Genomic DNA, 27,368 nt, shown 5'->3' on the forward strand with positions numbered 1-27,368 from the left:
TGATTTTGGTTGTTTTTAAGTGTCTATGCTACCAAGCAGGGGGAGCATATGGTGATTTACCGCCTAGTCTAGGTGACGATGGAGAAGAAGATGGGGCAGCAGAGGCTAGCAGTCAAAGCGATGAGTTTTAGAGTTTAGGATTAACTTGTTGTGGGGGAGATTGCATCTAGGCTTTCACTTGTTGTGGGGGAGTTGTTTTTTCATGTACTCGGCATGTCTTTGAACTCGGCTATGTACTGACATAATTATTGTGTTTTCATGATATTTGAATGTGTGCTTGGATCAGTACTTGTTTGTCTTCTTGGATATTGTGTGCTTGTGGATGGTTTTGATCACAGGTACTTGGTTATCACAGACACTTAAAAAGGGGGAGATTGTTGAGACTTGGAAACTGCAGAAGTGTTCAGCCGAAACAATGTTGGTCAAGTTTTTGAAGGAATGGCGGGTTTACTCTGATAACTGAAGGATGACGTGGCTCTGGGAGATTAATCTATGTGGAGATAAATATCACAAGTCAAGATAAACGTCAAGTGAAGATATTCCTGTTGAGAGATTCTAGGGAATGAGATGTTAGATTGATAGTTATCTTGTAACAAGATCAGATCGGCTAGGTATATAGTAGACGAGTCTGAGTCTTGGTTAGGGACGTTTTTATTGAGAGAAAAGTGGTGTGTTTTTGAGAAGAAGAGAGATTGATCTCGTTCTGGTTCTCAAGTGTTTTAGGAGTTGTTCAGTGTTGATTCACAGGTTGTGAAGTCAAGTAAAACTGATTAAACAGATTAGGTGTAATTTGTTTAAAGAACTTCTAATAAAGGTTTTGATTTGAAGCTTTATGATATACATCTGTGCTCTTGGTTTTTCATCTATCTCCCTCAGCTCTTCGTCATCTTCTTCATGGCAGACAGGATATTTCTTCACTGACCTGCATTTTACAAGACACAAACCCCCTCATTTTCATTTCTCTGATTCCTTTAATCAAACCTTTTTAAGATGATAGTAGTCGATGGAGAAGAGACCATGGTGCTGCTGGAAAATCCGCCACAAGGGTGACATCTGATCTTTCTTCTTTCAGCTTCTCTAGTGGAAACCTACAAGACACAACAATTTTTTTTTGGAATACAACTGTTTGTAAGATGTAAACAATGAAGGGTCAATCAGTTACTTTGGTTTGTAAGATCTCTGGCCATTATCAGAAACTAAGCCTCTCTTATTTGAGACATCCTATTAGAATAAACCACGAAGACGAAGATTAGAATAAACCAAGCTTATACTTCTTTGGGGGGGGGGGGCATTGATTCTCTATAAAAAGACTTACAATGTGCCGAATGGATTTGAAGTTTCCTTTGATTAATGAGTTACAGAGTTCCAACACTTCTTTCTGAAACATCAATGTAAGGATCGATCAAGCAAGACCTGATGAAACATCTCAAAATGTGTTATGAGTCTTTTTACCTCCTGCAGGTTAAGGCAGTTGCGCATTATTAGAGTCTTGAGTGGACTCTCCTTGCAGCTACTTCTTACATCCCTACCAACAATATTTTTGTCTTATATGAAAATTTTAAAATAAGGACATTTGGAGGAAATTGCACTGTAAATTTTTTGCATTTGCACCTCAGAAAACGACCTTTGATTGTTGGCGATCAGACAAATTCAGGTACTCCAGTGTACGAGAACTCTGCAGACAACATCAAAATACTATTGAAGTTCTGTAGAATCTTAAAGCCGGGTTTGGGCCAAGCCAATGAAAAATTGGTTTTGACCCACAAAATTGTTTGAATTTTTCAAATTATTTTAAATTTTTTTACAAAAAGTTCTTAAAAATGTTTATAGCCCCCAACTTTTGAGATCCACCACTGCAAAATCATAGATGGTGTCCAATAAAAGAAAGAGAAAATAGCAGTATAATCGAGCAGAAGACATACCTGAGCAAGAATACGTGCCACTTCATCGTTTATTCGAAAACGAATGAGCCTTAGAGAAGTTAAGTTGGGGGAGTTGGTCACAAACTTTATCAAGTGTGAACCTTCTACAGTGTCTATAGTGCCTGTTACACATCGGGTAAGCTTGAGGAAGCTTAGGAGTAAACAAAACAATAAGCTCAAGAACGGATTAACGGAGAAGTTTTGCTTAGGAGTTGATAGGCCTCTATGCAAAGGTGCTCTAACAGACGACATCTTTCTGTCAGAATCTTAAAGAGATGCATATACGGATTGTTACTGTAACATCAATCACAGAATAAGGCAAAAAAAAAAGTATGTGTGTCCTAAAATAAATAAGTAGGCACTCTAAGACAACTTACAATCCAACAATCCTCAGATCAGTGAGATTCGAACAAACTGACAACACCTCGAAGGAGTAACTACGGTTCATCGAGCTGATATTGTAAAGCCCTAGGCTTTTCAAGCGACTCCTGGTTGAATGGAAAAGTATAATAATACCAAATAAGAAGATTAAATGAGAATGTATTGGGATATCTTCCCTGCTATAGTTATTTAACCCATATCTTCCCTGCTATAGTTATTTAACCCATACTGTGGATCCGAAAACCAACATTTATTTTATAGTATTTGTTTATAAAGATTAAAGAAGAAATAACTTGACTACTGACAACAACATCCATTTAACAGCATATGTAGGGCAAGGGGGGCATATAAAATAATAGGATTAAATTTAAAAACGGATAATCAAGCAAGCCATACCCAAAAAAATCAGGATTACGGGATAGTCTGGAAAGAAAAGGTCCGTTAACCAAATATAGATCACAAAGAGACGGATATGGGCGATCAAGACTGCCAAGCTTGAGGGATCTACAAGCATAAATATAAAAAAGACCAAAATCATATACAAAAAGCGAACAAATGATTCCACACATGTTACAAAGTTGTTGTTTACCTGAGTTCTTTTCCAGCCCTATGGATCATAGTACACACAACCTTACTCTCAACTTGTTTAGTAGCGGTAGTCAAGTCCACGTGAACGTAAGAAAAACGGTCCATCGCACATTTGTTGAACATGGTGCAGCACGAAGCCGCGTGCATTAGACTTGGTATCAAGCATCGAAAACACCTGGAACAGTTCAAATAACGTATCATCAAACTCCATCTCTCCTGAAAGCTCTTGTAACATCCCTGTCCCCCGGCGTCCGACCGGAGTCAACGAAAGGGAGTTATGGACACGCGTATACCCCTTTAAGGCAACCCGCCGTGTCCGTTACTGGTCCCAAGAGTCGACGGACGCATTGCTTTCTTTGAAATTCCGATCCAGCCGTATCCATTTACTTCTATTTACAGTCCTGCGCAAGGGAAATGGAGATGGGAGGGGTGAGCAATTGAATTACTCAGTGAAGTGGCTCTAGTCCAGCTTGCCCGCAAGACACTCTACACTACTCTATGCGGGAGTCAGGACTAACCAATCACTACAATCCACCAGGCAAAATAAAGTACCTCATAACAACATCATTTCTAGCAACCTAGCAGTCAATCAATACAACGAACTCAGTCGTTTCTACACAACACACAATAAAGGAAAAGACCGACTCGACAACCGCCACAAGAGCAAACTGACTCCAACCACCTAGACTTAGGACCTATAGCCGTTTACAGATCTCTTTACCCGTTCCAGCCTATCCTGAAAGGGGCGCCCTTCTCTCGGGTAACCGTCCCCCCCTCAGCTTCCTAAATGACTATCCGAGTTGCAGTTCGTTGGCCCATCGGCACTGTCCGCCACCCGGTCGTAATAGTCATAATTATGCCACGACTCGGCATTGACTCGACTCGATCCTAGGCGCCACATCTTCTTATATCCCGCATCTCGCGGTAGGCAATCCACATTACTTCCCGTGGGTACCTCGTGTTAGGCTACTGTCCCAAGGGTCACATCACATCACATCCCGTGGGTACCTCGTGTTAGGCTACTGTCCCACGGGTCACAACACATCTTAGACTCTAGACGCCCACCCGTTCTCGGTGGTCCAAACAGGACTACAAGCAAATTCATTGACATTCCTCTTTCACATTCTCAAACTCATTCTCGTTCTTAACCACTTTCACTTTTCTCATCCTCTTCTACTTTATCATTCACTTTCACTTCCACTTTCACATACTTTAACACATAGACTCATACTCATGAACACCCTTAACTATTCTCAACTTCATAACTCATTTCACATTCACTTAGTCTCTTACTCCATACTTCACATGTTATTCATTATCACTTAGCAACCAACCTTTATATAACATACACTGCTCAAGATACCATCACAACACTTAGTACAATGCAACTACTTTCTCTAGCAACCTAGCTTCCATTCACATATCAACACATGGGACACAAACCATTCACACAAACATCCACATCAATAATAACCACATCAACACAAGGCAGTCCATTAAGTCCCATTTAACAGTGTGAAGGTTCTTATGCATCATGATCATTCATCTAACACCCTAGCTTTCATCATGATCTAACACCCTAGCTTTCACACAAGATCTAGTCAATCCTAGATCCAACATAGGCAATATAAAGATCAAGGGAGCAAGATGGGTTCAAGACACCTCACCTTAACTTAGATCTGAAGAAACGAGAGAAGATGAGATCTGAAACACCCGATTGATCAGCTACACCACCACCACCACCACCGGCGATCACCACCACGACCACCACCACTCGTCCGCCGGCGAGAGAGAGAAAGAGAGAGGCGAACGGCGAAGAGAGAGAAAGGGGAGGCGGCGCGCGGAAGAGAGAAGGAAGAGAAGAGAAGAAGATGCGACGGCTAGGGCTTCCAGTCTCCGGGAATCTCTGCAGAGCTTCGCTTCTCGATTTGTGAATGAGACAAAAGGAGAGGCTGCAGTTCTTTTTATAAGGAGTGGGGCTGGTGATCTTAGGGTTTTCGGGATATGGGCCGTAGAGAAGCCCGATTTGATTAAAGACCTCAAGGGCCCATGATAGGGATGTTACAGCTCTGATCAATCTGATTTTACCTTGACGGTGAGTTCGGGAGGGAGGAACCAGGAACTGGAGTTGTGAACCTTAGCTCGCTTGCGGGAGGATTGTTTAGTGGATTCTTGAAGAAGAGATACGAGCTGGAGTGTTCGATCCACGAGACATTCCTGAACAGACGCGTCATCGGAAGCAGATGCGAGAGCTTCTTCGAGCTCCCCATGGAAAGAGGAGGCGATGGAGATCGGAGAGGTATCTGGAAACGAGAGGAGAGATGAGATAATCGAACCAGCTTGTAGGGAACTAGGGTTTTGGGCGGGGCTAGTTGGAGAATCCAGGAAGCCGAACGTTGAAAGAGTATAAATCGAGATTGTTGAGTATATATAGGGCTGGGCAAAAAGACCGAACCCGAAAAACCGAACCGAATCCGATCCGAAAAAGTAGTACTAAATCCGAATCGAAATTGATAAAAAATCCGAACGGGTTCAAATTTTTGGTATTTAAAGAACCGAACCCGGACCCGATCCGAACCGAAATATTTCGGGTACCTGAATGTATCCGAAATAGATTAATATACCTATATATATAAACAAATTTTAGATTTAATGTATATTAAAAGGCATCCAAAAAATATATGATACTTTTAAATTGTCCAAAAATACTTGAAAACTATATATAAATAGTCAAAAGTACATGTCTAAATAGTTAAAGTATACTCAAAACACCAATAATATTTAAAATATATATTGATTCTCATTCCAAATATTCAAATTAAACCAATTTATATGTTAAGGTTTGGTATTTTGACACATGTTATTCAAATTTATATGTAATATATTATTTTGTTTATAAATTTCGTGAAGTTTAAAGTATATAACTAGATTTTGACCCGCCCTTAAAAGGGCGGGTATATTCTTTTATTTTAAATTTAATTTTTTATATTTGTTTTTTCTTTCTGATTATATTTGTATTTTTGTAATCATATTTGTGTATAAATTTAGATCAAAATATATTGTAATTTAAAAATTAATCCGGTATACGCACGGTTAAGGCTGAGTTGCGGGTCGAACTCGCCTCGCTGACCCGCCAACCCGCGGATATTCAACTTTGTTTTGGTTAAAAATATGACCCGCACAACCTACAAAAAAATAATATTGTACATGCATCCGCTCCGCTTAATTTTGTGGTTATCTGTGGGTTATATACATATTTTAGAAATCATTATTTAATTAATTACAATAAAAGTATATTTATAATAAAACATTTATACATGACTTAAATTTTAAATTATTATTTTTAAATTCTTGTATTTAAAAAAGTATTTACTTTTTAAATTTTTACTTTTTTAAAATAATTTGCGGGTCGACGGGTAGCCGGGATCCAAAATCTACCAACTCATACTAAGCCCGCATAAAAAAACTCATAACCCGCATCCGCAAATCAATTTTTCAAATAGTTGGACGAAAAATAATTAGTTAGTAAAAGGATTCAGCCATTTTTTTTAAGTAAATTTTTTGGTAGTGATTCCCTTTTAATAGTATAGATGAAGTACAATGTTGTTTTAAATTAATTCTACACCATCATTCGATACAAAAAAATTATATAAACATTAGTAATAAAAACAGTAGTTTATACAAATCTTTCTTACGCACATATTTAAAATGTTAGAAGTCAACGGTTTAGATTATAGTAACAGTTAAAGTCAATAACAGTAATAGGCTTTATATAAATGAAGGAGAATCTTATTAAGTTGCTATAAAATATGTTAGTTAAAAGAATTTGTTATACGTAATAGGTTGGACTAAAAAAATGAAAGGGTCCAAAACAACTTATATAAATCGACTTTTCAAGACTGTTTCCCTTTTAATAGTATAGATGAATTTTAAATTTTTTAAAATAATTTAAATGGGTTATCCGAACCCGAACCGAACCCGCAAGGATCCGAACCGAACCCGAACCAAAATTTAGAAATACCTGAAGGAGCTGAAATCTTTGATCCCGAAAACCTGAAACCCGAATAGACCCGAACCGAATCCGAATGGATACCCGAACGCTTACCCCTAGGTATATATATATCTACACTCCCTTAATTATCTATTAATATTACAGATTGTGCCACTAGCTTTTAAAAAAGAACAATAAAGAAGAAATATTCCATTATAATATCAAAATATTCTGCCCACTTTATGTTACATAAAAGTTTCCAAATATGTCGATCACACGGTGATATACGCATTGATGTAAATAGACGGATTGATCTTATATATTTATAATATAATATATAATATAATATTTATATTATTAAATTAGAATCATAATTTTTGATGTAACTTACTTCTAGGTAAAATATTTTTAAAAACATAACTATACATAATTATATTTATCATATAAATATTAAGCCTGATACATTAATATTTTAAAAAAATAAACACCCTAAAATCTATATATTTATGGTATAACTTTTTTTTAACCTGAAAATATCTCAGACTTATGAAAGTGTCCAAATTAATTCTTAATGAGAAGTGCAGTCAACGGATAAATCTTTTTTTGGTTATGTAAATAGATCTTAAAATATGAATACATATGGTATAAAAAACATCACGAGGTAGCTCTTCTAGTAGGATTTAAATTGCAACATGAGTTCAAGAAAGAGTCCGTGTTTACCATTAGGCCATGATATTTTGGACTTTTAAATTATGGTACCATAAATAAATTTCATCTTTATTAATTTTATTATATAAAGTTTGGTTCTTCAAAGTTAGTAATTAAAATGACTGTGACACAAGACAATTTTATTTTTATGAATATGACGTGTTAAAATAAAAAAATTTCATAGAATAATTATTTAGTAGTAATTTTTCTTTTTTGATAAGAAGTATTGTAAATAAAACAATTTCCATACAAATAGTAAACTAATAGTAATTTTCCTTTTTAAATTCAAAATGAAAATATTTTTTATTTTCAAGAAATTATAATTTTTCTTTTTGTGTTAAATAAAAGTTTTCATATAAACAATATTTAATAGTATATTTCCTTTTTTGAGAAATCATTATTGTAAATAAAAAATTTCCATACAAATAGAAATTAATAGTATTTTCCTTTTTAAATCCAAAATTAAAATTGTAAAAGCTTATGAAAATAATTTTTATTTTCAAGAAATTTTAATTTTCCCTTTTTTAAATCATGAACAAAGAGATTTATAAAAGAAAAATAGTAGTAATAATATTTAAAACGAATGATAAAATCCTAATAATACAACAAACAGTTTAATAATAAATCTAAATATCTTGATTTTTTAGAATTCTAAACAAAATATAGTTGTAAAAATAATCTTCTTATTTTCCTATGATTAACTAAGTAATTAACTAATTTTCTATGGAAGCCTCATTGGTCCGTCTATGTGTGACTAAGATTAATGGTTTTACACAATATGTTATGAGTTTCGAGTTTCATAGAAGGTGGTGAAGAAAAAAACTATAGGATATTTTCAGGTTTGTGAAAATAATACCGTCTGGTGTAGATCTTATAAAAACACATGGTAGTGTAATTAGACATATATCTTCATAAATTATGTAGAATTGTTAGTTGTAGCTACATTTATGTATTATTTCTCATAGTTTGTATAAACATAATTAACCAACACTAACAAAAAGAGAATTTTTATATTATTAATATATGTTTATCTATATTTATATTAATCTATAAGTTAGAAACTAATATATAGTTACAAGGAAATAAATATATCAATATACATTAATATATTATTAAATTTTAAAACTAAATCAGTTTCTTTAGTTTCAAAATTAAAGTAATAATATATGATCGAAATAATTTTTCAATTTTTGTTATATTTGATTAAGATAATACAGAACTAATTGGAGCAACTACTGAAGTAAGTAAGACTTATATACTAAAAATATAATAATATGTACATATTATTTGTGTTATCATAAAGTTTATCTAATAACCGATGTTGACAGTTCAAAATGAACTCACATGAACAAGAATTGAAAGATATTTTCAAAGATGTGCATTTAATTATGGATGAAACTTATTTATCTGAGATAAAAATAAAAAAGAGAAATTCAATATTCTTCTTAATGTTTAAAGATTCATAAATAAATTATAAATTAAATATACTTTATATTATGTTTGGAAGATTTATTATATGTGTAACTTAATACTTGGATTTTATTTTTCTTTTAGTAAACTTCCGACAACAAATGCAAAGACAGGAAGAACAAAAATAAAAAGAGACAAGTAGTATTTGTAGAAAATTTTAAAATTTATTTATTTATTTTTATTATTTTAATATTAGTAGGTGTCTCTTTTTATTCGATTAATATAAATATCATTTTACTACTATTCTTTGTATTATAAACTATTTTATATGTTTTTTACATCAACAAAAAAAACAGACTCAACTAAGATTCTACAAACCACACCGGTAGCTCGATATCCATATGAATGATAAACGATGATTGATGTCTGACACTCCATGCAAGACTGTCCGTCCTTTTACTCAACGTCCGGGGTATATGAATGAGCTCTGAGTGATTAAAACTTCCTTTTAATATTTTGATGTCTTCCAAATAACTTGTAAAAATATATGTTCTTTATGTGTTTGGTAAAAAAAGTAAAGTTTTATGCATCATCTTATTACTTTTTTTTACTATGTTTTTTACAATTAGTTTTTAGTTAAATTGTTATAATGGAAATATATCATCAAAATAGTGAATTCGAAAAATTATTTAAAAATGAATAAGTTTATAAAAAAATTATTTATTGTTACTGAAAAGTGAGGAGCAATTAATTTGAAAAAGAACAAATTTGAATGAATTTTCTCTTATTTGATGTAAAGTTATATATTTAGTTTTTTTTAATTTTACTATAAATCTTATAGAATTATAATAATGTAATTAATTTGTTATATGCAGAAAATTATAATTTAGGGCTATATGCATATTTATTTTTTCGAAAACTTTGTTACTATAACTACAGATCTAAAGTGAAATTTATTTATTAAAAAAAAACTAGACTATATCTGATATTGAATATTTTATAACAGAAATGATTACAAAAAATTATTAATGATTATGTTTTTTCATGTATATTAAACATGTAGTACACGTTATTTTCATAAACAATTATTCACACAATTGAGAAACATGATCTTTATCATACACATATATTTTTATGTATCAAACTGCATAAAGTATTAAGGGGGGTGTATTGGACTGAGTATTTTAAGGAGTTGTAGAATGTTTTAATTTTGGTGGGATTTAGGTGAGTTTTGAAGTTATTTGATTGATTTCAGTTAGAGTTTAAAATTTTAAATAAAATCTATAGGTGATTTGGTAAACTATTTTCTAAAAATTCAGAGTTATTTAGGTGATTTGCTTACAAGTCTTTCTATCAATGCGTTTGGTAAACTCGGGTGCCATAATTTCTTATCCTAATCTCAACTATGATAGTTACCTAAATGCACATATTTCATAAGTCAATCATCACTTTTGAGGGAGGAGAAGTAAACTAAAGTTAAATCCACTAATATCTTGTTAACTTTGATTTAAAGTGATGTCTTGAAACAGACAACCAGGAGAGACAAAAAACTTTCACAAGATCCAAAACAGCCTGGAGATGCACGAAAACGCATGAGAAAACCAAAATTACATACTTAGAGCAACAACAGCATGTAGACTTACTTTTATAATCCCAATGGATTTGATGTGAAGCAATGATAAAACAGAGGAAAGAAGCTCAGGTGAAAACAATAAGAATATCTCAGTCTCTTTGTATATCAAGACAGATACCTGAAGACCTCAGTCATATGACAGATAACGAGAGAGGACTAAATTGATACTATAGTTCAAGGTCTCTCCATAGGATGGCTACATCCATGGTGAGCTGTGCAGCGACTCATTAGACATGTAGTTATAAAGAATAAGCTTCTCTTCTTCCACAACGCATAAACCAAGAAGTGACGCTAAGTTAGATGACGCAGCTCCCACAACTGGTTCATCTCATACCAAAATTTATTCTCCCCTAGATTACATGTGTTCAAGTGCTTCACCGCAAGTGCCGAGCCATCAAGAAGAAGCGGCTTATACGTTTGCCATGTCTTAGTGTAAAAGATAACATTCTCAGAACTGAAACCATTAGTTGCAGCCATCAAGTCCCCATGTTTAACCTTAACCAAAGGTTTCTGAGACAAAGAAACTTGAGCAAGCTTATGGCTACTAAGTCTCACCAAACTACTAACTCCTTAAGTTAATCTACTTCTCTTTTTTTTTGTCTATTATGTTCTCCTGATTGTTTCAACAAGACACGCTCACAAAATTGCAAACCCAATAGTGGTGTTTGCAATATTCCATGATTTAAGAACTCCTTGAGGATCAGTGATAAAGTTCTGGGTTCCGCATCTTATGTCATCTTCATCAGGAGCCATCGCATGAGAATTAATAGATGAAGAAGATGAACATAATAGTGATGAATATATAATAAAGTAAGAAGCTTTATGGACAAAGCTACAATTCATACGCATTGAACAATAGTCTCAAGGGTTAGATTTTTTTGTTTGTGGGATAGATAGATGCAACGTAGCCGTCAATTGTCGTCTGTATATTTTTTCTTTTTCATTGTTAGATGTTTTTATTTTTATTTTGAAGTCTCCCCAAATAATACATGGAGAGGTAGGAGTTTTATAGCGACAATTTATAACTGGAATTAGTGCAAAGTATCCCAAAATCCAATTCATAGCTTTTTCTTTCAATATAATGTTTACCTTTTAATAACAGTGGATTTGATATAAATGTTGTGAATGATTAATTGAATAACAGGAAATTTACAAGTGTTTCTAATGATTTTACATAAATTTCATGTTCAATAACAGGTGATTTGAAAAGAATTTTTAGAATATTTAGTTGAATAACAGGGAATTTTAAAATAACTCTAAAACCTTTTAAAATTATAGTTTCAATACACCCCTAATAGTTTAGGTACTTCTAATTGCATGACAAAATGTTAATCCATAATGTTTTCTATTGGTTAAACAACTAATAATATTTTCAATTCACCTATGCATTGTAGAATCTCATCCAAAACATTGAGATATGAATTTTTATTTTTATGACTAAAAAACTCCCCTCAAACATTCTAGAAATACTTAAAGTACTCTAAAAATTTCAACTTAAATTTTGTTCAATAACAGTGGATTTCAGAGTGTTTTATGAAATGTCAAGTTCAATAACACTGAACTTTAAAATATTTTTTAAAATCTACGTTTGAATAACCGTGGATTTGTCTTTTTAATACAAATCACTTCGGTTGAATACATCCCTTTAGAGAAAATATATATATTCTTACTATTTATTAAATACTTCCAAATATTTTGCTAATTGAAACTTATCATATTTTAATCTACCTTATTTTTTACTAACAAGTTTTAAGGATAAAAACATATTCCGACCTCATTTGGCTTAACGGGTCAAATAGATGGTTTTGAAAGTTCCATCTGAAGCCGACAAAGATGTGCACGGAAACCAGAGGTATATTTTTTTCTTCTAGATCACAGCCAATGAATGTGATAAAACATTTTCAGACATTTTTGAGAGATCTGATGGTTTTGTGCTCTTCTTTTGGTTGTTGATTTGGTTTAAATTTTATTTGGAAATGATTGGGAGAAGAGTAGCTGATGGTTTTGAAGATATGCAGTGCAAAAAAAACATGTCTTCACAGAACATACCAACTGATAATAATAGTTCACACAATAACTTCAAAATAGTTCAGGATCGATGAGACAATCATGAACTGTGTCATCATCACCAGAAGCAGAGGAGATAGATAGCTTGACCAAACCCCTGATCAAAGGAGCAGCAGCTAATAGAAGTCGAAGGGCATTCAGGAAACAAAGGGGAATGAGAAAATAGGGAAACAACAAGAAGGGAACTAGAGTTTAGGGTTTTAGATGGAGGAAAAAACATCATCATAGCAATGTAGCTCAAGGTTTGATGACAAGCAATGTTGCAAAGAGCTTTGGTAGAACATTTATATGTCGGGTCGTGCTGATATATATTGATTAACAATTCCTCCAATCATCAATCATCGTCATCATCAAACGAGTCGTCATCATCATCATCATCATCAACTTCATCGTTCTTGGCTTCCATCATCTCTATCTCCCTCAGCTCTTCGTCATCCCCTTCCACAAGATAACGCTTCCCTGACCTGCATTATTTTTAATTCTCTGATCAAATTACTTTAAAAGTCCTAACGATAATAAATGGATGGAGAAGACCTTTCTAATGGAAAATCCGCCACAAGTGTCGCATCTGGTCTTTCTTCTTTCAGCTTCTCCAGAGGAAACCTACAACACACACCAAAACTCAGTGAGCCCCGTTGGTAAGATGTTTAACAATGAAGGGTGGTTAATCAGTTACGTAGGGTTGTAAGATCTAGATCTCACGCCACCATCAGAAACTAAGCCGTTGTTGCTTGAAACATCCTATTAGAGTAAAGCAAACCAAGAAGACGAATACGATTTAGAGTAAACCAAGCTTAAATACTTTTTCATCCATAAAATCTGGCATAAATAATTTCTATAAAAAAAACTTACAATGTGACGAATGAATTTGAAGTTTCCTTTCATTAAGGAGTTACAAAGTTCCAAGACTTCTGTCTGAAACATCAAAGGTCAGTAAGTGTAAGGATCAAGCAAGAGACTGATGTTAACAACTCAAAACTTGTTATTATGAGTCTTTTACCTCCTCTAGTTTAACGCAGTTGCGCATTATTAGAGTCTTAAGTGGACTCTCTTTGCAGCTATTTCCCAAATCCCTACCACCAGCAATATTTTGTGCTATGTCAACTTATGATAATAACGAATTTTAAAGGAAAATGAGCTATTAACATTTTCTTTGTATTTGCACCTCAAAAAATGACCATTGATTTTAGGCGATCTGGACAAATTCAGATACTTCAGTCTTCGAGAATTCTGCAGATAACATCCAAAACATTATTGGTCTTCTGTAAAAGCATAGATGGTAATCCAATTAAAGAGAGAAAATAAATAGAAGCCATATACCTCAACAATATTTCGGGCCATTTCATTGGTTAGTTGAAAACCTACGAGTGTTAGAGAAGTTAAGTAGGGGGACTTGGTCACCAACTCTATCAAGTGTGAACCTGCTGACGCGTCTATTGTACCTGTTACACATTAGGCAAGCTTGAGAAAACCTGGGAGCAAACAAAACAATAAGCTCCACAGCGATTTAGTGGAGAAGCTTTTACTTACCTACGGGGTGAGAGCTCACTAAGCACAGGTGCTCTATCAGACGACATTTTTTTGACAGGGTCATAAATAGATGCGTAAATACACAACTGCTTCCACATGAAACAAAGAATAAATGGACTATATATATATCAATCATGGCGCACAAAGAACTAACAGAATTTAAAAATAACAAAACAACATAAGATGACAATATTAAACCTCTTCTGCACAAAGGAATAGGGAACATGAAGAAATTCCATAAAACTCAAAAATAAATAAGAAAACTTACGATCCAACAATCCTCAGATCAGTGAGACTCGAACAAACTGACAACACATTGCTTAATGAATTGTAGTTCATCGGTCCGATATTGTAAAGCCGTAGGCTTCTCAAGCGCCTCCTATTTGAAAGGGAAAAAAAAAAGATGACAGCAAATTAGAAGATTAAATGAATATTTTCTTGAGCATGAAACTAGTGAAGCCAGAGATTTCAAGTCTATTTTTATTCTTGATTTGATTCTATTTTATTATCTCCCAAAGGCATTCATTAGCCATAAACAAATGGATTCTGGGAATAACAAGGCATGATGAGATTGTATTGGGGACAAATTTTGATGAGAGACATACCCAAGAAAACCATAATTATAGGAGAGTGAGTAAAGAAAAGGTCCATTAAAACACATTGGATTAGGTTCAGGTCCATATCGCCGAATAACATGACCAAGCTTGATGGATCTACAAAAGCATAAACATAGACCAAAGTTCAAATCAACAAAAGCCAAGAGAGTGAGTAATCCCACATTATTGAATGCAGTAAGTTATAATTTAGGACTGAGACGGGATCCGGATATCTAGATCTATGGCTTTCGGATATCCGTCTAGATGTCTAGATATTACAAAATTTGGATATCCGGTCTAAAAGTCAATATATATCCGAATCCGATCCAAGATTTTCCTATCAAGATCAGGATCCGGGCATCTTGGATATCCATTCTCGGAACAGATCTAGGATTGGATCCTGATCCCGAGTAATAAGTCCTAGCCCTAAGCTATATACTAGAAGTTACCACAAAATAAAATTTAAAAATTTGCACCTGAGTTCTTTACCAGCACGATGGATCATGGTACATACAACTTCGTTATCAGCTTGTCTGGTAGCTGTAGTCAAGTCGATGTGGGCGTAAGAGGAACGATCCATAGCACATTTGTTAAACACGGTGCAGCACGCCGCCACTTGCATCAAAGACTTTGTATCAAGCTTCGAAAACACCTAAAAAAAGCAACCCAAGCTAACATATTACTCAAAACACTTCCCAGATTCGTAGAAAGATCTAATAATCAATTTTGATTAATTACCTTGACTGTGAGTTCGGGAGGGAGGACCCACGAAAGGGCGTTGTGAGCAGAAGCTCTCTCGCGGAAGCGTCGTTTAGTGGATTCTAGAAGAACCGACGCGAGATAGATAGTTCGATTCAGGAGACGATCCTGAACAGAGGCGTCGTCTGAAGCAGAGGCGAGAGCGTTCTCGAGCTCACGATCGAAGGAGCAGGCGATGGAGAAAGGAGTGGAAGAGGGAAATGAAAGGAGCGATGAGATTATCGAATCGGCCTGGACGGAGCTAGGGTTAGGGTTAGGGTTTTGGGCGGGTCTCGTCGGAGGAGGATCCGTGAGACTGATCATTGGAAGAGTTTTGTTTTCTACAGATTTTTGCTTAGGGCGACTCCAACAAGATGATAAGCTCATCGTTTAGTTACAGAAAAGGGAGGGAGGATAGACAGAAGAAGAGTTGAGATGAGATGAGAAGAGAAAAAAGGTACAGAAAGAAAGCTGTTGTGTTGACTCAACAAGTGTTGGGGAAGAAGAAGTCTATGGTGATGATTGTTTGCTTAGTTTCTAGATTTTAGATTTTAGTTTTTGGCTTTTAGTTTTTAGTTTTTAGTTTTTAGATTTTAGATTTTTATTTTTGGTTTTTGATTTTGTAGTAGATTTTAGTTTTTGGAAAAACATGAATGGTGATTTTAGATTTTGGTTTCTAGTTTTTAGTTTTGCATTTAAATTAATAAAATTAAAATATTATTACCAAAACAAACATAAAATATTTGTTACTAATACTAAACATTGTTTATTAATAATATTAAGATAGCTAAAATAATTTTATTTTTTATAAAATATGGTAAAAGCATAAAATTTATGTAATATTATTAAATAAAAATTGAATTACAATGTAGTAAATTTATGGCCATATTTAGATTTATATTTTTAGGTATTAGTTATTTGATTATTCTGTAAATATTTGGTTCTTCTGAATTTTATTTGTTATTTATCTAATTATTTTAATATGATTTATATGTAATTTTTAAAATAAATGTGACATACCAAATCAATAAATCAAAAATTAAGTATATATATATTATCAATAAAATATGTAGATTGGTTTATTCTGCAAATAAAAATTAAAACCTATGTAGAGTATTTTAGATGTAAAGTATTTTATTCAACTCTAGTTATTTGGAATACTTACTATTTTATCATTTATTATTTTCTCGTTAATTGGTTATCATATAAATACATAAATATACAAATATTATAATTAAAAAAAAACAGTTAAAACCTAACGTGCGTTGTTGAGAAACCAAGAAAATATGGTTTTTGGTTTTTGCTTGAAAATAGGTAGTTAATCACAAAAATTGGTTTCCCTATATTTTAGGGAATTCATTTTATCAAAATCTTGATTGGCAGAAAAATAGATTTTGAAAAAACAAAAACCAAAAACTGTTTGAAAAACCACAAACAATCAACCTCTATGTATGTTTTGAACTTTTGATACTGTTATTCTACTAGCGCTAGTTTCTATTAATAATTTACTTTAATTTTCTAATAATTTTTTAAATAGTAAAACAAATTTGATTTAAATTCATTTTCAGTATTCTAAATTTGATTTACTATTTTTTCCTATACAGTTATACCTTTTAAAATAACTGAATATCTTTACATGTATATGTAATCTATAAGCTATGATTATACACATATTTATATTATATTAGTTAAGTAAATTTTAATTTTTTGTATATATTTAGGCGTATTAGTTACTGCTACGCTATTATAATTTTTTTTTCTGTTTGTAAACTAGAATTCCCCACAAATCTATTATATTAAAACAGAAGTTACAACTTTGATTCATGTGTGATATTTTAAAAAATGAACTCTTAACTAGAAATAACTTACCATTCATTAATTACTAAACATATGGTTTAATAATATATCATTTCTAATATATTAATCTTAAAAATCAGGATTGGTTAACATACACATATTGATATCTTTTCATTTAAAATTTAAATATATATTTTAAATTTCGAAAATATATTAAGAAGATCTTAACAAGATTTTAATTTTCAAAATTATATATAAATTATTTTAACTAATTCCGTAATTAGTTTTGAAATATTATTATTCATTAATATATTATGTTTTCTTTTATAAAATGAAAAATAAAATATATATATTATTTTAATCTATTATATAATCACAATTAATCATGTTAATTTTATCATATTGAACTTAATATGATAAAATTATATTAAACTGATAAATTTTTAAATTTTATTTCATAAAAATAAAATATTTATTTAAAAATATAATATAATGATAGAGGAGCTTAACATTAGCAAGCTATATATTACATGTATAAATTAACATATCTTTCACTTTTGTAAATATAATAATATATTGGATAAAATGAATAAATATAGAAAATACTGCTAAAATAAAATCCAGTTTTGAAAGGCGGGTAAAAATTTAACATAAATTAAATAAAAAATAATTGTCAAATATGTTTTTATGCACATATTAATATGTTTAATAACAAAATGCAAATACAATAAAATAAATATATAATAAGAAGCAAAAAAATACGTACGATAGTTTAAACAATTGATTATTTATAACATGTAAACTATACACTATTGTATTTGAAATAATTTTATAAATATTTAAATATATAATTAAAATTAAAAATTAAAAATGTATAATACTACTGATCTAAATAAATATATATGCATACAAAACTGAAAATAAAACCCGCACAGTTGTGCGGGTCGAAATCTAGTTTAAGATTAAAATTAAAGTTGCGATTGTCAAATGGTCCAAACTAAACTTTGCTAAATAATTAAGAGAAATTGATTGAAATGCATAAGTTGAATTACCACTTTTCATAGATATTTTTAATCAAAAATACCATAACATTTGAATTTAGTGATTATTGTTTAAGATTTAATATTTAGGAATGGTTTGAGTTTATAAACTTCAGTAAATAATTTTAGACATTTATAAATGGTTTAGAAGGGTTAGTTACTTTTTTCATCACAAAATTAAAGTAAAGAATGTTTATCATTTAAAGGTAAATTTAAAACTGGTATCACATGTGTGGTAAAATTAAAATTCTCCCCTAAAATAATAGTACTTTATTTCTTTTTTTTTTTCAAATAACATATAATAAATTATATAAAATTTAAAGAAAATATATCTACAGCCAATAACAATAAATTATATTGTTTGAATGATATATATAACTTTGTTTTCACACATTAGTTTTGCTATAATACTCTTTACTATTATATCAGAATATGAAGATTGAATTTTAAATATAGTAGATAATGCTGTAGATGAATTGTTATTTGGAGAGATTTATTGTTAATTTATTTTGAAATGTAATAAAATAGTTTATTTTTTTGTGAAAACAACAATTCGCGGTTGAAAATACACAAATAGTTGGCAAGAAGTTGAAATGGTTTTTTTTTTTTTTGAGTTTATTGCTGAGCTTGTTCTGAATTGCAGAGGAGATTTGTTGCAAGGGGCGAAGCCAGGTTGTGCACCCATAAAAGTTATTTATATTTCAAATTTCATGAGAAAAAACAGTTAAAATCTGTTAGCAGCATGGAAAAGCTATGTTGTGCAACTACTTCAAGGAAGGTTCAATTCCTTCTTCTGTCTTTTTCCTATTTTATCAATAATTCTGCACACACTAGATTAATGGCCTAGGTTTGCCCGTGTGGCACGTACTTATGTACTTCAGTTAACTCTTATTCTTTGACCAAGCCTCGCAAAAGCACCCAAGACATTTGAGTTGGGGTATGATAAAATGTAAGCGTAGTCTTGGTCTATGTTTCATCTGTGATGAAAGGTATACACCGGGGCACATATGTTGGACTTGCCAATTGTTGCTCATGGAAGGTGCAGACATAGATGACAGTCTTCCAAAATAATGAGGAGACAACCATCGATCTTAAGGACAAGCACACTTTCGGAGGGCGGGGTAGTGAATGATGAGAGCACAGAACCAAACTGCAGAAGATCAAACGGAACCAAGATGGTAAACCGGAAATACATGTATGTCTTTATTTTATTTGTCGTTTTTGGTATTTGTTTCAGTTGCAAATAAGAAGATAATTTGCCAACAAATAAACATGTATGTCTTCAAGCTTTGACTAAAATCAAAGATAAACATCCCCTCCCAAGTCATCTTGGTTTGTATCATCATCCCAAGTCATCTTCTGATGAGTAATCAGAGGAGGATGAGTCAGACGACCAACCAGCTTCCAACATCTCTATCTCCCTCTGCTCTTCGCCATCTTCTTCATGGCAGACAGGATAATGCATCCCTGACCTGCATTTTACAAGACAGGATATCTCCCTCATTTTCATTTCTCTCATTCCTTTAATCAAAACTTTTTAAAGATGATAGTAAATCGATGGAGAAGACCTTTTTGATAGTGGAAAATCCGCAACAAATGTGACATCTGATCGTTTTTCTTTCAGCTTCTCAAGAGGAAACCTACAACACACATTTTTTTTGTGGAATACAACTAAGTGAGCGGTTGGTAAGTAAGTAATTGGTAAAATGTAAACAATGAAGGGTCAATCAGTTACTTTAGATTGTAAGATCTCACGCCATCAGAAGAAGCTAAGCCTCTCTCATTTGAAACATCCTATTTAGAATAAACCAAGAAGAAGACGATTAAGAGTAAACTAATCTTATACTTTTTTGGGGGTATAGATTCTCTAAAGAAAACTTACAATGTGCCGAATGGATTTCAACTTTCCTTTGAGTAATGAGTTACAGAGTTCCACAACTTCTTTCTGAAACATCAATGTAAGGATCGATCAAGCAAGACTGATGAAACAACTCAAAACTTGTTATGAGTCTTTTACCTCCTGCAGTTGAAGGCAGTTGCGCATTATTAGAGTCCTGAGTGGATTCTCTTTGCAGCTATTTCCCAAATCCCTACCAACAATATTTTCGTGATATGTAAAATTTTAAAAACAAGGACATTTTGAAGGAAATTGCACTGTAAAAGTTTTGCATTTGTACCTCAGAAAACGACCTTTGATTGTATGCGATCTAGACAAATTCAGGTACTTCAGTGTACGAGAACTCTGCAGACAACAACAAAATACTATTGAAGTTCTGTAAAATGTTTATGCCACACCCCCCCAAAAAAAAACATTTTAAGATCCTGCCCTATAAAAGCATAGATGGTAAATCCAATAAAAGAGAGAGAAGATAACAGTAACAGAAGTCATACCTGAGCAAGAGTACATGCCACTTCATCAGTTAGTCGGAAACCAATGAGCCTTAGAGAAGTTAAGTTGGGGGAGTTGGTCACAAACTCTATCAAGCCTGAACCGTGTACATTGTCTACGGTATCTGTCACACATTATGTAAGTTTGAGAAAGCTCGGAAGTAAACAAAACAATAAGCTCAACAGCGGGTTAATGGAGAAGCTTTACCTAGGAGCTTATAGGTCTCTATGCACAAGTGCTTTATCAGACGACAGTTTGCTGTCAGTGGCACAAATAGATACATAAATGACGACTCCTTCCTGTCACATGAAACACATAAAAAAAATGAGGGACTATTTTGTTGCACAAAGAATTCACCGGATTAAAAAAAATTGAAGCAGGCACTCTAAGACAACTTACAAGCCAACAATCCTCAGATCAGTGAGATTCGAACAAACTGACAACACCGAGAATAAGGGAGTAAGGTTCTCCCATCTGATATTGTATAGCCAAAGGCTTTTCAAGCGACTCCTGCTTGAACGGAAAATGATAATACCAAATAAGAAGATATTAAATAAACATGATAACAGAGCAACAATTTATTGAGCAGGAAACCCTTCTCTGAATTACTTTCAAATACACCACCGACGGAAGATTTCAAGATACTAATAAGAATGCATTGGGATATTATTATTCATGCTCTAATTATTTCCTACCTAAAGAAACCATACTCAACAACAACATTGACTCCATTATGTAGGTTAAGACTGGACAAGGCAAGATAAAAGTAACAGGTTTTGATGATGAAATTTTAAAAACTGAAAATCAAGCGCCATACCAAATAATTAATCATCGCATGTAACAGAAATATATATTTGACCAGTGTTGAAAAAAGACATACCAAATAAACTTATACTTATAGGAGTGTGTGGAAAGAAAACGTCCGTTAACCCAATATGGAATAGAATCAGACCGACGTGGGCGAGCAAGACTGCCAAGCTTGAGGGATCTATAAGCAATAATATAAACATTCAATACAAAAAGCAAACAAATAATCTCATGTTTTTTTTTTTTTTGATAACTCTAGTATCTGGGCAGCCACATTTCCAACTATCCCCGAAAGGAGTCCAGCGTCCCAACGGAAGGGATGTTAAATCCGTTGTGGCCAAGACTCGAACCCGGTGGCGGGCAAACAAATAATCTCATGTTATATACTAAAGGTTACAAATTCTTTATTTATTTACTTTTCCAGGTCACAAAGTTTATTGCCTGAAGACAACCATAAAAAAACTCTCACCTTAGCTCTTTTCCAGCCCGATCGAGCATAGTACACACAACCTTCCTGTCAACATGACTAGTACATGTTGTCAAGTCGACATGGACGTAAGAAAAACGGTCCATCGCACATTTGTTGAACATTATGCAGCACGTAGCCGCTTGCATTAAAGACCTTGTATCAAGCATCGAAAAGACCTACGCAATCCACTCAAGCAAACATATCCTCAAACTCCAACCCTAGAAAAAGCTCTAATCAATTTGATTTTACCTTGACGGTGAGTTCGGAAGGGAGGAACCAGGAACTGGAGTTGTGAGCGGGAGCTCGCTTGCGGGAGGATCGTTTGGTGGATTCTAGAAGAAGAGATGCGAGCTGGAGTGTTCGATCCACGAGATTTTCCTGAACGGAGGCGTCATGGGAAGCAGATGCGAGAGCTTTTTCGAGCTCTCGATCGAAGGAGGAGGAGATTGAGTTCGGAGAGGAATTTGGAAACGAAAGGAGTGATGAGATTATCGAATTGGCGTGGAAGGAGCTAGGGTTTTGGGCGGGGTTCGATGGAGAATCCATGAAACCGAACGTTGAATGAGATTTCGTTTTCTCCTGTCCTGACTAATATATAGTACTAGGCTACGTTACATGGAAACGGAAGCTGGTACTTGGAAGCTTAAGCGTATGGAAAAGCAGAAGCGAGATTTTTAAAAGATAATATACTAGGCTACGTTATATTTATCTTTTTATTCTTTTAAAAGATAATATACTTGTTTTGTCATAAATAAAATTTCTACAAATGTAACTTTGAGTTTTTGATAGTAAGTAAAATGATTTTTTTTTAAACATTTAGTTGATTGTGTCCAACAGGAAAAATTAAAATTATCTTTTTATGTTTGTTTCTCAAATTCACTAATGTTTTCATAATTATTAATTTATACGTTGCAAACAATAGCTGAATTTATTAAAATCTACTTAAAATTAGGTAAACAGCATGAAAACCTGATACTAATTGTTATTGTTTATAAATACATATTTGTTTAAATTAAGTGTTATTATATTTAAAACCCAATAAATCATGTAATTTGAATAAATAAATAGAGTTTTAAAAATATTCGAGAATGGTTAATTTTTAAATTTGACTTTTACATTGTTATATATAATTGATTTATTTTATATTGACTATAACTATATTTTATTAATAAAAATTATTGATTTAAAATTATAAGATACCCTGATTTTATTTAAAGTTAAAATACGATCCACACAAAAATAAATTTTAAGGTTTCGTTGTTTCTTCAAATCTAATTGTAAAAATATTGTTTTGATGTGAAGTTAGTTACTTGAGTTTTGAAGTTCATTGAATTTTTTTTTTAACGGGTTCATACTAGAATATGCATATCATTCAGTGCATGATCCAAAATAAATAAAAAGAGAACAGAAACATACTATGCCTACTAGGCCACTATTATCTTCTACAAAACGAAGAAAAAAGAAAGAGAAGAGAAGAGACCATTATCACAAGTCACGAATCAAGAGTAATAGCCAATTAGTCGTCCTCACTTTCACTGCCAGAAGAAGCAACAAATCATTAAAATTCAATTCCTAATCAATTATTTTTGTAAGCATAAGAACCGGTTGATTAACCTGGATGATGATGATGATGATGATGGCGACAACGTTGTAGAAGATGAAAAAGAAGATGTCGAAGATGAAGAAGATAACGAAAGTGATGGTGACCTAAAATATGCCACAAATGTGAGAACTGGTCTTTCTTCTCTCAGCTCTTCGAGAGGAAACCTACAACACACAATAATGGCCATATAAACCGGTGCTTCATTAACCAAGTTATGTTTGTCAAATCCCAAATGGTAAACAACAAGAAAAGGTCAGTTACTTTGGTTTGCTACATCTCCTGCCTTCATTAATTAAACCGTGGTCATTTGAAACGTCCTGTTAATGAAGAAGATCTCGAGTAAACAAATTGACCCGTCACCAGCAGATATCCACCACAACTAGTAGTGTCTTATTAAGAACTTACAATGTGTCGAATGAATCTGAAGTTTGTTTTGGACATGAGTAACGAATCCAAAAAATTGCAAACCGTTTTCTGATTCAAAGGGCCGAAATATTGTGTGAGACAACATAAGACAAACTTGTATTATATTAAAGTTCATTTACCTTCTCTAGAGAATCGCAATCTCGCAATATTAGAGTCTCTAGCAGTGAGCCTCTGAAGTCATTGCCGAAATGCCTACCATAAAAGTAAAAATGTCAGCCATAAGAATATTTGCTAAGAACGATATCATCATTAATGTTTGCTCGGATAAAATAAACCTCAAAAAGCGACCAGTGATACTATATGTTCTGGATATGTTGAGATACTTGAGTTTAGCCAAACCCTGCAAAACATCATCCCGATATTACGAGATTATAAATAGAAGAGATAACAGAAAACCAACCCAACTATACCTTAAAAAGATGGTAAGTTTTCATGTCACCTAGATCGAAACCTATAAGTGATAGTGAAGTTAAATAGGGGCAGTTTCTCTCAAAGGGCGTATCAAGGTTAAAGCTCAATCTACCTGTCACACATTAAGGTCACCTTAAGCAAACATGGTAGGACATCAAAAGCAAAGCATCATAGTAGAAAAACTTTACCAGAATATCCGATCTGTTTCTCTAAGAACAGATGCTCACATTTGTTTGTAAGCAAGCCCAACACTTTATCTAATGACATAAAATGCCTGTCAGGGAAACACACAAATATTGCAGAAAGTGAGAAAATATGACAAAGCTTTCCTATTAGTCCAGCTTCTATGGCTAATGTAACTAGCCTATGAGGTGAATAGAGACTTGTTAGCTCAGCAATAGACTTTTAAGTCGCTTGGTTGAATGTGTAGATTTAAAAGTCTATTGCTGAGCTAGGCAGATCAGGTTTAGGCATTCGGGAGTTTCTAGAGTGTAAGAGCTTTGGTGATTGAATACATAAATTCTTGGATCTTATCAAAATGGCACAGAAGGAACTAGTAGATTCTAAAATAGACAGACATAAGAAGTAAAGTAGCAAATGAAAAGCATAGATGATGAAAAGCTAAACAAGAATGGAGACTTTATGAAAATCAAACATACAAGAAGTAAAGGCCAACTTACAGTCCAACAATCTTCAGATCGGTTAGATTTGAACAGACAGACAAGGCACGGAGTAAGAAATTTTTGTCCAACCATTTGTTATCGTAAAGGTGTAGGCTTCTCAAGAGTTTCCTTATTCAATGGAAAAATATAAAACAACACCAAATTAGAAAACCACGGAACCAATTTCTATGTATGGTAAGTCCAATAGAATTCTGGTAATAAAGCGAATACCCAATACAACCACGATTGTGGAATAGTGGGGTAAGGCAAGATCCTGAAAGCACAGCTTTTGAAGATTCACCAGGGCAACCAACTTTTAGGGATCTGAATGAATCAACAAAACCCAAAGAGATGATTAGAAACACCCAGTTATAACAAATAGAAAAAAAAATAGGAAAAGCTTTCATCAAGAAGAAAACAGGCACTAAGAAGATTAAAGACAAAGCATTTCACCTGAGTTCCTTTCCAGCAGTAAGGATCATATTACGCACGATTCGAGTTCCAGCATTCCCAGTTGTCAAGTCTATGTGAGAGTAACATAAAGGGTCCATGGCGCATTTTTTAAACATGATGCAACAAGCCGAAGCTCGCATCAGAGACTTAGCATCAAGCATCGAAAAGACCTGAAAAATCCATTTCAAACGAACGTTTCCTCAGATTCCCCCCTCCCAGAAAAGGAACACAGACCACGTTACTACTCAGTGACCAAAAGAACTGCTTAAATTAATGGAAAATCATTCAAAAGCAAAACCTAAAAGTCCTCAATTGCTTACATCTATAGAAAATCATTCAAATGCATAACCTAAAAACCTCTCAATTGCTTAAATCTACAGAAAATCATTCAATTGAATGACCTAAGAATCCTCAATTTCTTATAATTAATGGAAAAATCATTCAAAAGCATAACCTATGAACCCTCAATTGCTTCAATCTACAGAAAATCATTCAAATAAATAACCTAAGAATCCTCAAATGAGCATGCATTCCCTAAGAGTTGCAAAGCCCTAAAAAAATAGTCTCTGGAGCGAGTCAATAGTTATGGTTAAGATGCGTATGAAAGTGGCTTACAGTGATGGTGAGGTCATGAGGGAGGGCCCAGGAACTGGCATTGCGAGTATTGGCGAGTTTCCGCGCGCACCTTTTCGAAGACTCGTGAAGAAGCGAGGCGAGTCGGAGTCCGCGATCGTTGATACGATCCTGAGTGGATTCGTCAGCGGAAGATTCCAGTAGTTTCTCAATCGCTCGATCGAAGGAGCTGCTGATGGATCGCGACGAGGATAACGAAGGCAAGTCAGGTAACGAGAGGAAGGAGGAGATGATCTGATCGACGTGGTTCTGGTTGAAATCGGTGAGGGAACTTGGAGCTGAGGAAGAAGGAGGACCTCGGCGAAGTCGCTTGTTAGGGTTTGGAGCTTCCATGACTGACGACGACAAAAGAAAAAGAGCTTGGATGACGGACAAATTTGAAGTCGCACTTTAAAAGAGAAAAATAAACTTTTTAGTCGCACACTTACAAAACGCTGCGTTTAAACTAGGACCGGAGACTAAAAAAATACATTCATCAAAAGTATTACAGGCTTTTTTTTTTTTTCTTTTTTTTTTGTCGACGCCCATGTAATAAGATCAAGTGGTAGTCGGTCTTGAGACGTTCTTAAGAGATGCTCTGTCCGGCTGGGTCTGATCTATATGGGAAAAAAGAACACCACTTATTCTCGCCTCTTTGGCGAGGAAATCTGCACGTAGGTTTCTAGTCCTCGGTATGTGGGCGATGCTGAACTCCGAGAAACCAGCTTTTAAAAGCTGGAAAGAGACTAACTCAGAGGTAAAGGCCGGCCAGTCGGTAGGATGAGCGATCATGTCCACCAGGTCAGAGCAGTCCGTTTCCATATGGATCACAGTGTAGTGTAACTCTTGTAAACAAATCATTGCCCATATAAGTCCTTCCACCTCTGCATGGAGAGGGGATAGGCTTTTCCGGCATCCTTGTAATCCAAATCTTTCGACTCCTATTTGGTCCTTGTAGAACCACCCTAGGCCACTGACCGTGCCATTATCGATCCATGACGCGTCGATTTGGCAGGTCGGACGTTGGAGGTCCACATGAGAAGTTGAGCTAGCCAACGGGTCAGGTAGTGCATCCTCTTCCTCTCCATCTTCGGGTAAGTTCGCTTTTCTCCAGCACTCGGCTTCAATGGACGCT

The 27,368-nt window shown here is 33.7% G+C and overlaps 3 protein-coding genes and 1 pseudogene across 4 annotated transcripts; all 4 read right to left on the bottom strand.

Moving 5' to 3' along the window:
• Positions 1–282: 282 nt before the first annotated feature.
• LOC108844830 (F-box protein SKIP17-like) lies at positions 283–11,386 on the bottom strand (annotated as a pseudogene).
• Positions 11,387–12,651: 1,265 nt separating this feature from the next.
• Positions 12,652–16,091, bottom strand: LOC108844514 (F-box protein SKIP17). Its single transcript, XM_057006543.1, has 12 exons — positions 15,565–16,091; positions 15,303–15,478; positions 14,836–14,943; positions 14,499–14,609; positions 14,231–14,316; positions 14,021–14,142; positions 13,866–13,930; positions 13,701–13,773; positions 13,553–13,615; positions 13,377–13,441; positions 13,235–13,303; positions 12,652–13,164 (listed from the first exon to the last, which is right to left on the bottom strand). The coding sequence occupies exons 1-12, from the start codon at positions 15,949–15,951 to the stop codon at positions 13,035–13,037; spliced, it is 1,455 nt and encodes a 484-aa protein (XP_056862523.1). The 5' UTR covers positions 15,952–16,091; the 3' UTR covers positions 12,652–13,034.
• A 3,132-nt stretch (positions 16,092–19,223) lies between these two features.
• LOC108844515 (F-box protein SKIP17-like) lies at positions 19,224–22,857 on the bottom strand. 2 transcript variants are annotated; one of them, XM_057006081.1, is made up of 12 exons: positions 22,316–22,857; positions 22,067–22,242; positions 21,671–21,778; positions 21,190–21,303; positions 20,998–21,089; positions 20,793–20,914; positions 20,579–20,643; positions 20,419–20,491; positions 20,284–20,346; positions 20,137–20,195; positions 19,970–20,041; positions 19,224–19,873 (listed from the first exon to the last, which is right to left on the bottom strand). In XM_057006081.1, the coding sequence occupies exons 1-12, from the start codon at positions 22,610–22,612 to the stop codon at positions 19,744–19,746; spliced, it is 1,371 nt and encodes a 456-aa protein (XP_056862061.1). In that variant the 5' UTR covers positions 22,613–22,857; the 3' UTR covers positions 19,224–19,743. The 2 variants fall into 2 exon arrangements, with proteins under 2 accessions (XP_056862061.1, XP_018473282.1); XM_018617780.2 differs by having other exon boundaries at positions 19,225–19,873; positions 21,190–21,300.
• Positions 22,858–23,372: 515 nt separating this feature from the next.
• Positions 23,373–26,633, bottom strand: LOC108844647 (F-box protein At4g02760). Its single transcript, XM_018617932.2, has 12 exons — positions 26,237–26,633; positions 25,622–25,791; positions 25,400–25,492; positions 25,187–25,297; positions 24,695–24,780; positions 24,506–24,618; positions 24,371–24,435; positions 24,215–24,287; positions 24,075–24,143; positions 23,931–23,986; positions 23,681–23,833; positions 23,373–23,601 (listed from the first exon to the last, which is right to left on the bottom strand). Exons 1-12 carry the CDS (start codon positions 26,585–26,587, stop codon positions 23,583–23,585), a joined length of 1,359 nt encoding a protein of 452 aa, XP_018473434.1. The 5' UTR covers positions 26,588–26,633; the 3' UTR covers positions 23,373–23,582.
• Between the last annotated feature and the right edge of the window lie 735 nt (positions 26,634–27,368).

This window comes from Raphanus sativus, chromosome 3, assembly GCF_000801105.2.
Source record: "Raphanus sativus cultivar WK10039 chromosome 3, ASM80110v3, whole genome shotgun sequence".
In the NCBI taxonomy this organism is placed as follows: domain Eukaryota; kingdom Viridiplantae; phylum Streptophyta; class Magnoliopsida; order Brassicales; family Brassicaceae; genus Raphanus; species Raphanus sativus.

Bases quoted from the DNA above. Each gene is read 5' to 3' on its own strand.
- LOC108844514 (XM_057006543.1), bottom strand. From the start codon at position 15,951: ATGAGCTTATCATCTTGTTGGAGTCGCCCTAAGCAAAAATCTGTAGAA. The intron at 15,479-15,564 runs GTAATTAATCAA...TGCTTTTTTTAG, and splicing joins CTCCCGAACTCACAGTCAAG to GTGTTTTCGAAGCTTGATAC. The intron at 13,616-13,700 runs GTAAAAGACTCA...TTGATGTTTCAG, and splicing joins ACTGCGTTAAACTAGAGGAG to ACAGAAGTCTTGGAACTTTG.
- LOC108844515 (XM_057006081.1), bottom strand. From the start codon at position 22,612: ATGGATTCTCCATCGAACCCCGCCCAAAACCCTAGCTCCTTCCACGCC. The intron at 21,090-21,189 runs GTAAGTTGTCTT...TTCATGTGACAG, and splicing joins GATCTGAGGATTGTTGGCTT to GAAGGAGTCGTCATTTATGT. The intron at 20,915-20,997 runs GTAAAGCTTCTC...AATGTGTGACAG, and splicing joins AGAGACCTATAAGCTCCTAG to ATACCGTAGACAATGTACAC.
- LOC108844647 (XM_018617932.2), bottom strand. From the start codon at position 26,587: ATGGAAGCTCCAAACCCTAACAAGCGACTTCGCCGAGGTCCTCCTTCT. The intron at 24,781-25,186 runs GTAAGTTGGCCT...TTTCCCTGACAG, and splicing joins GATCTGAAGATTGTTGGACT to GCATTTTATGTCATTAGATA. The intron at 23,834-23,930 runs GTAACTGACCTT...TGTGTGTTGTAG, and splicing joins AGGAGATGTAGCAAACCAAA to GTTTCCTCTCGAAGAGCTGA.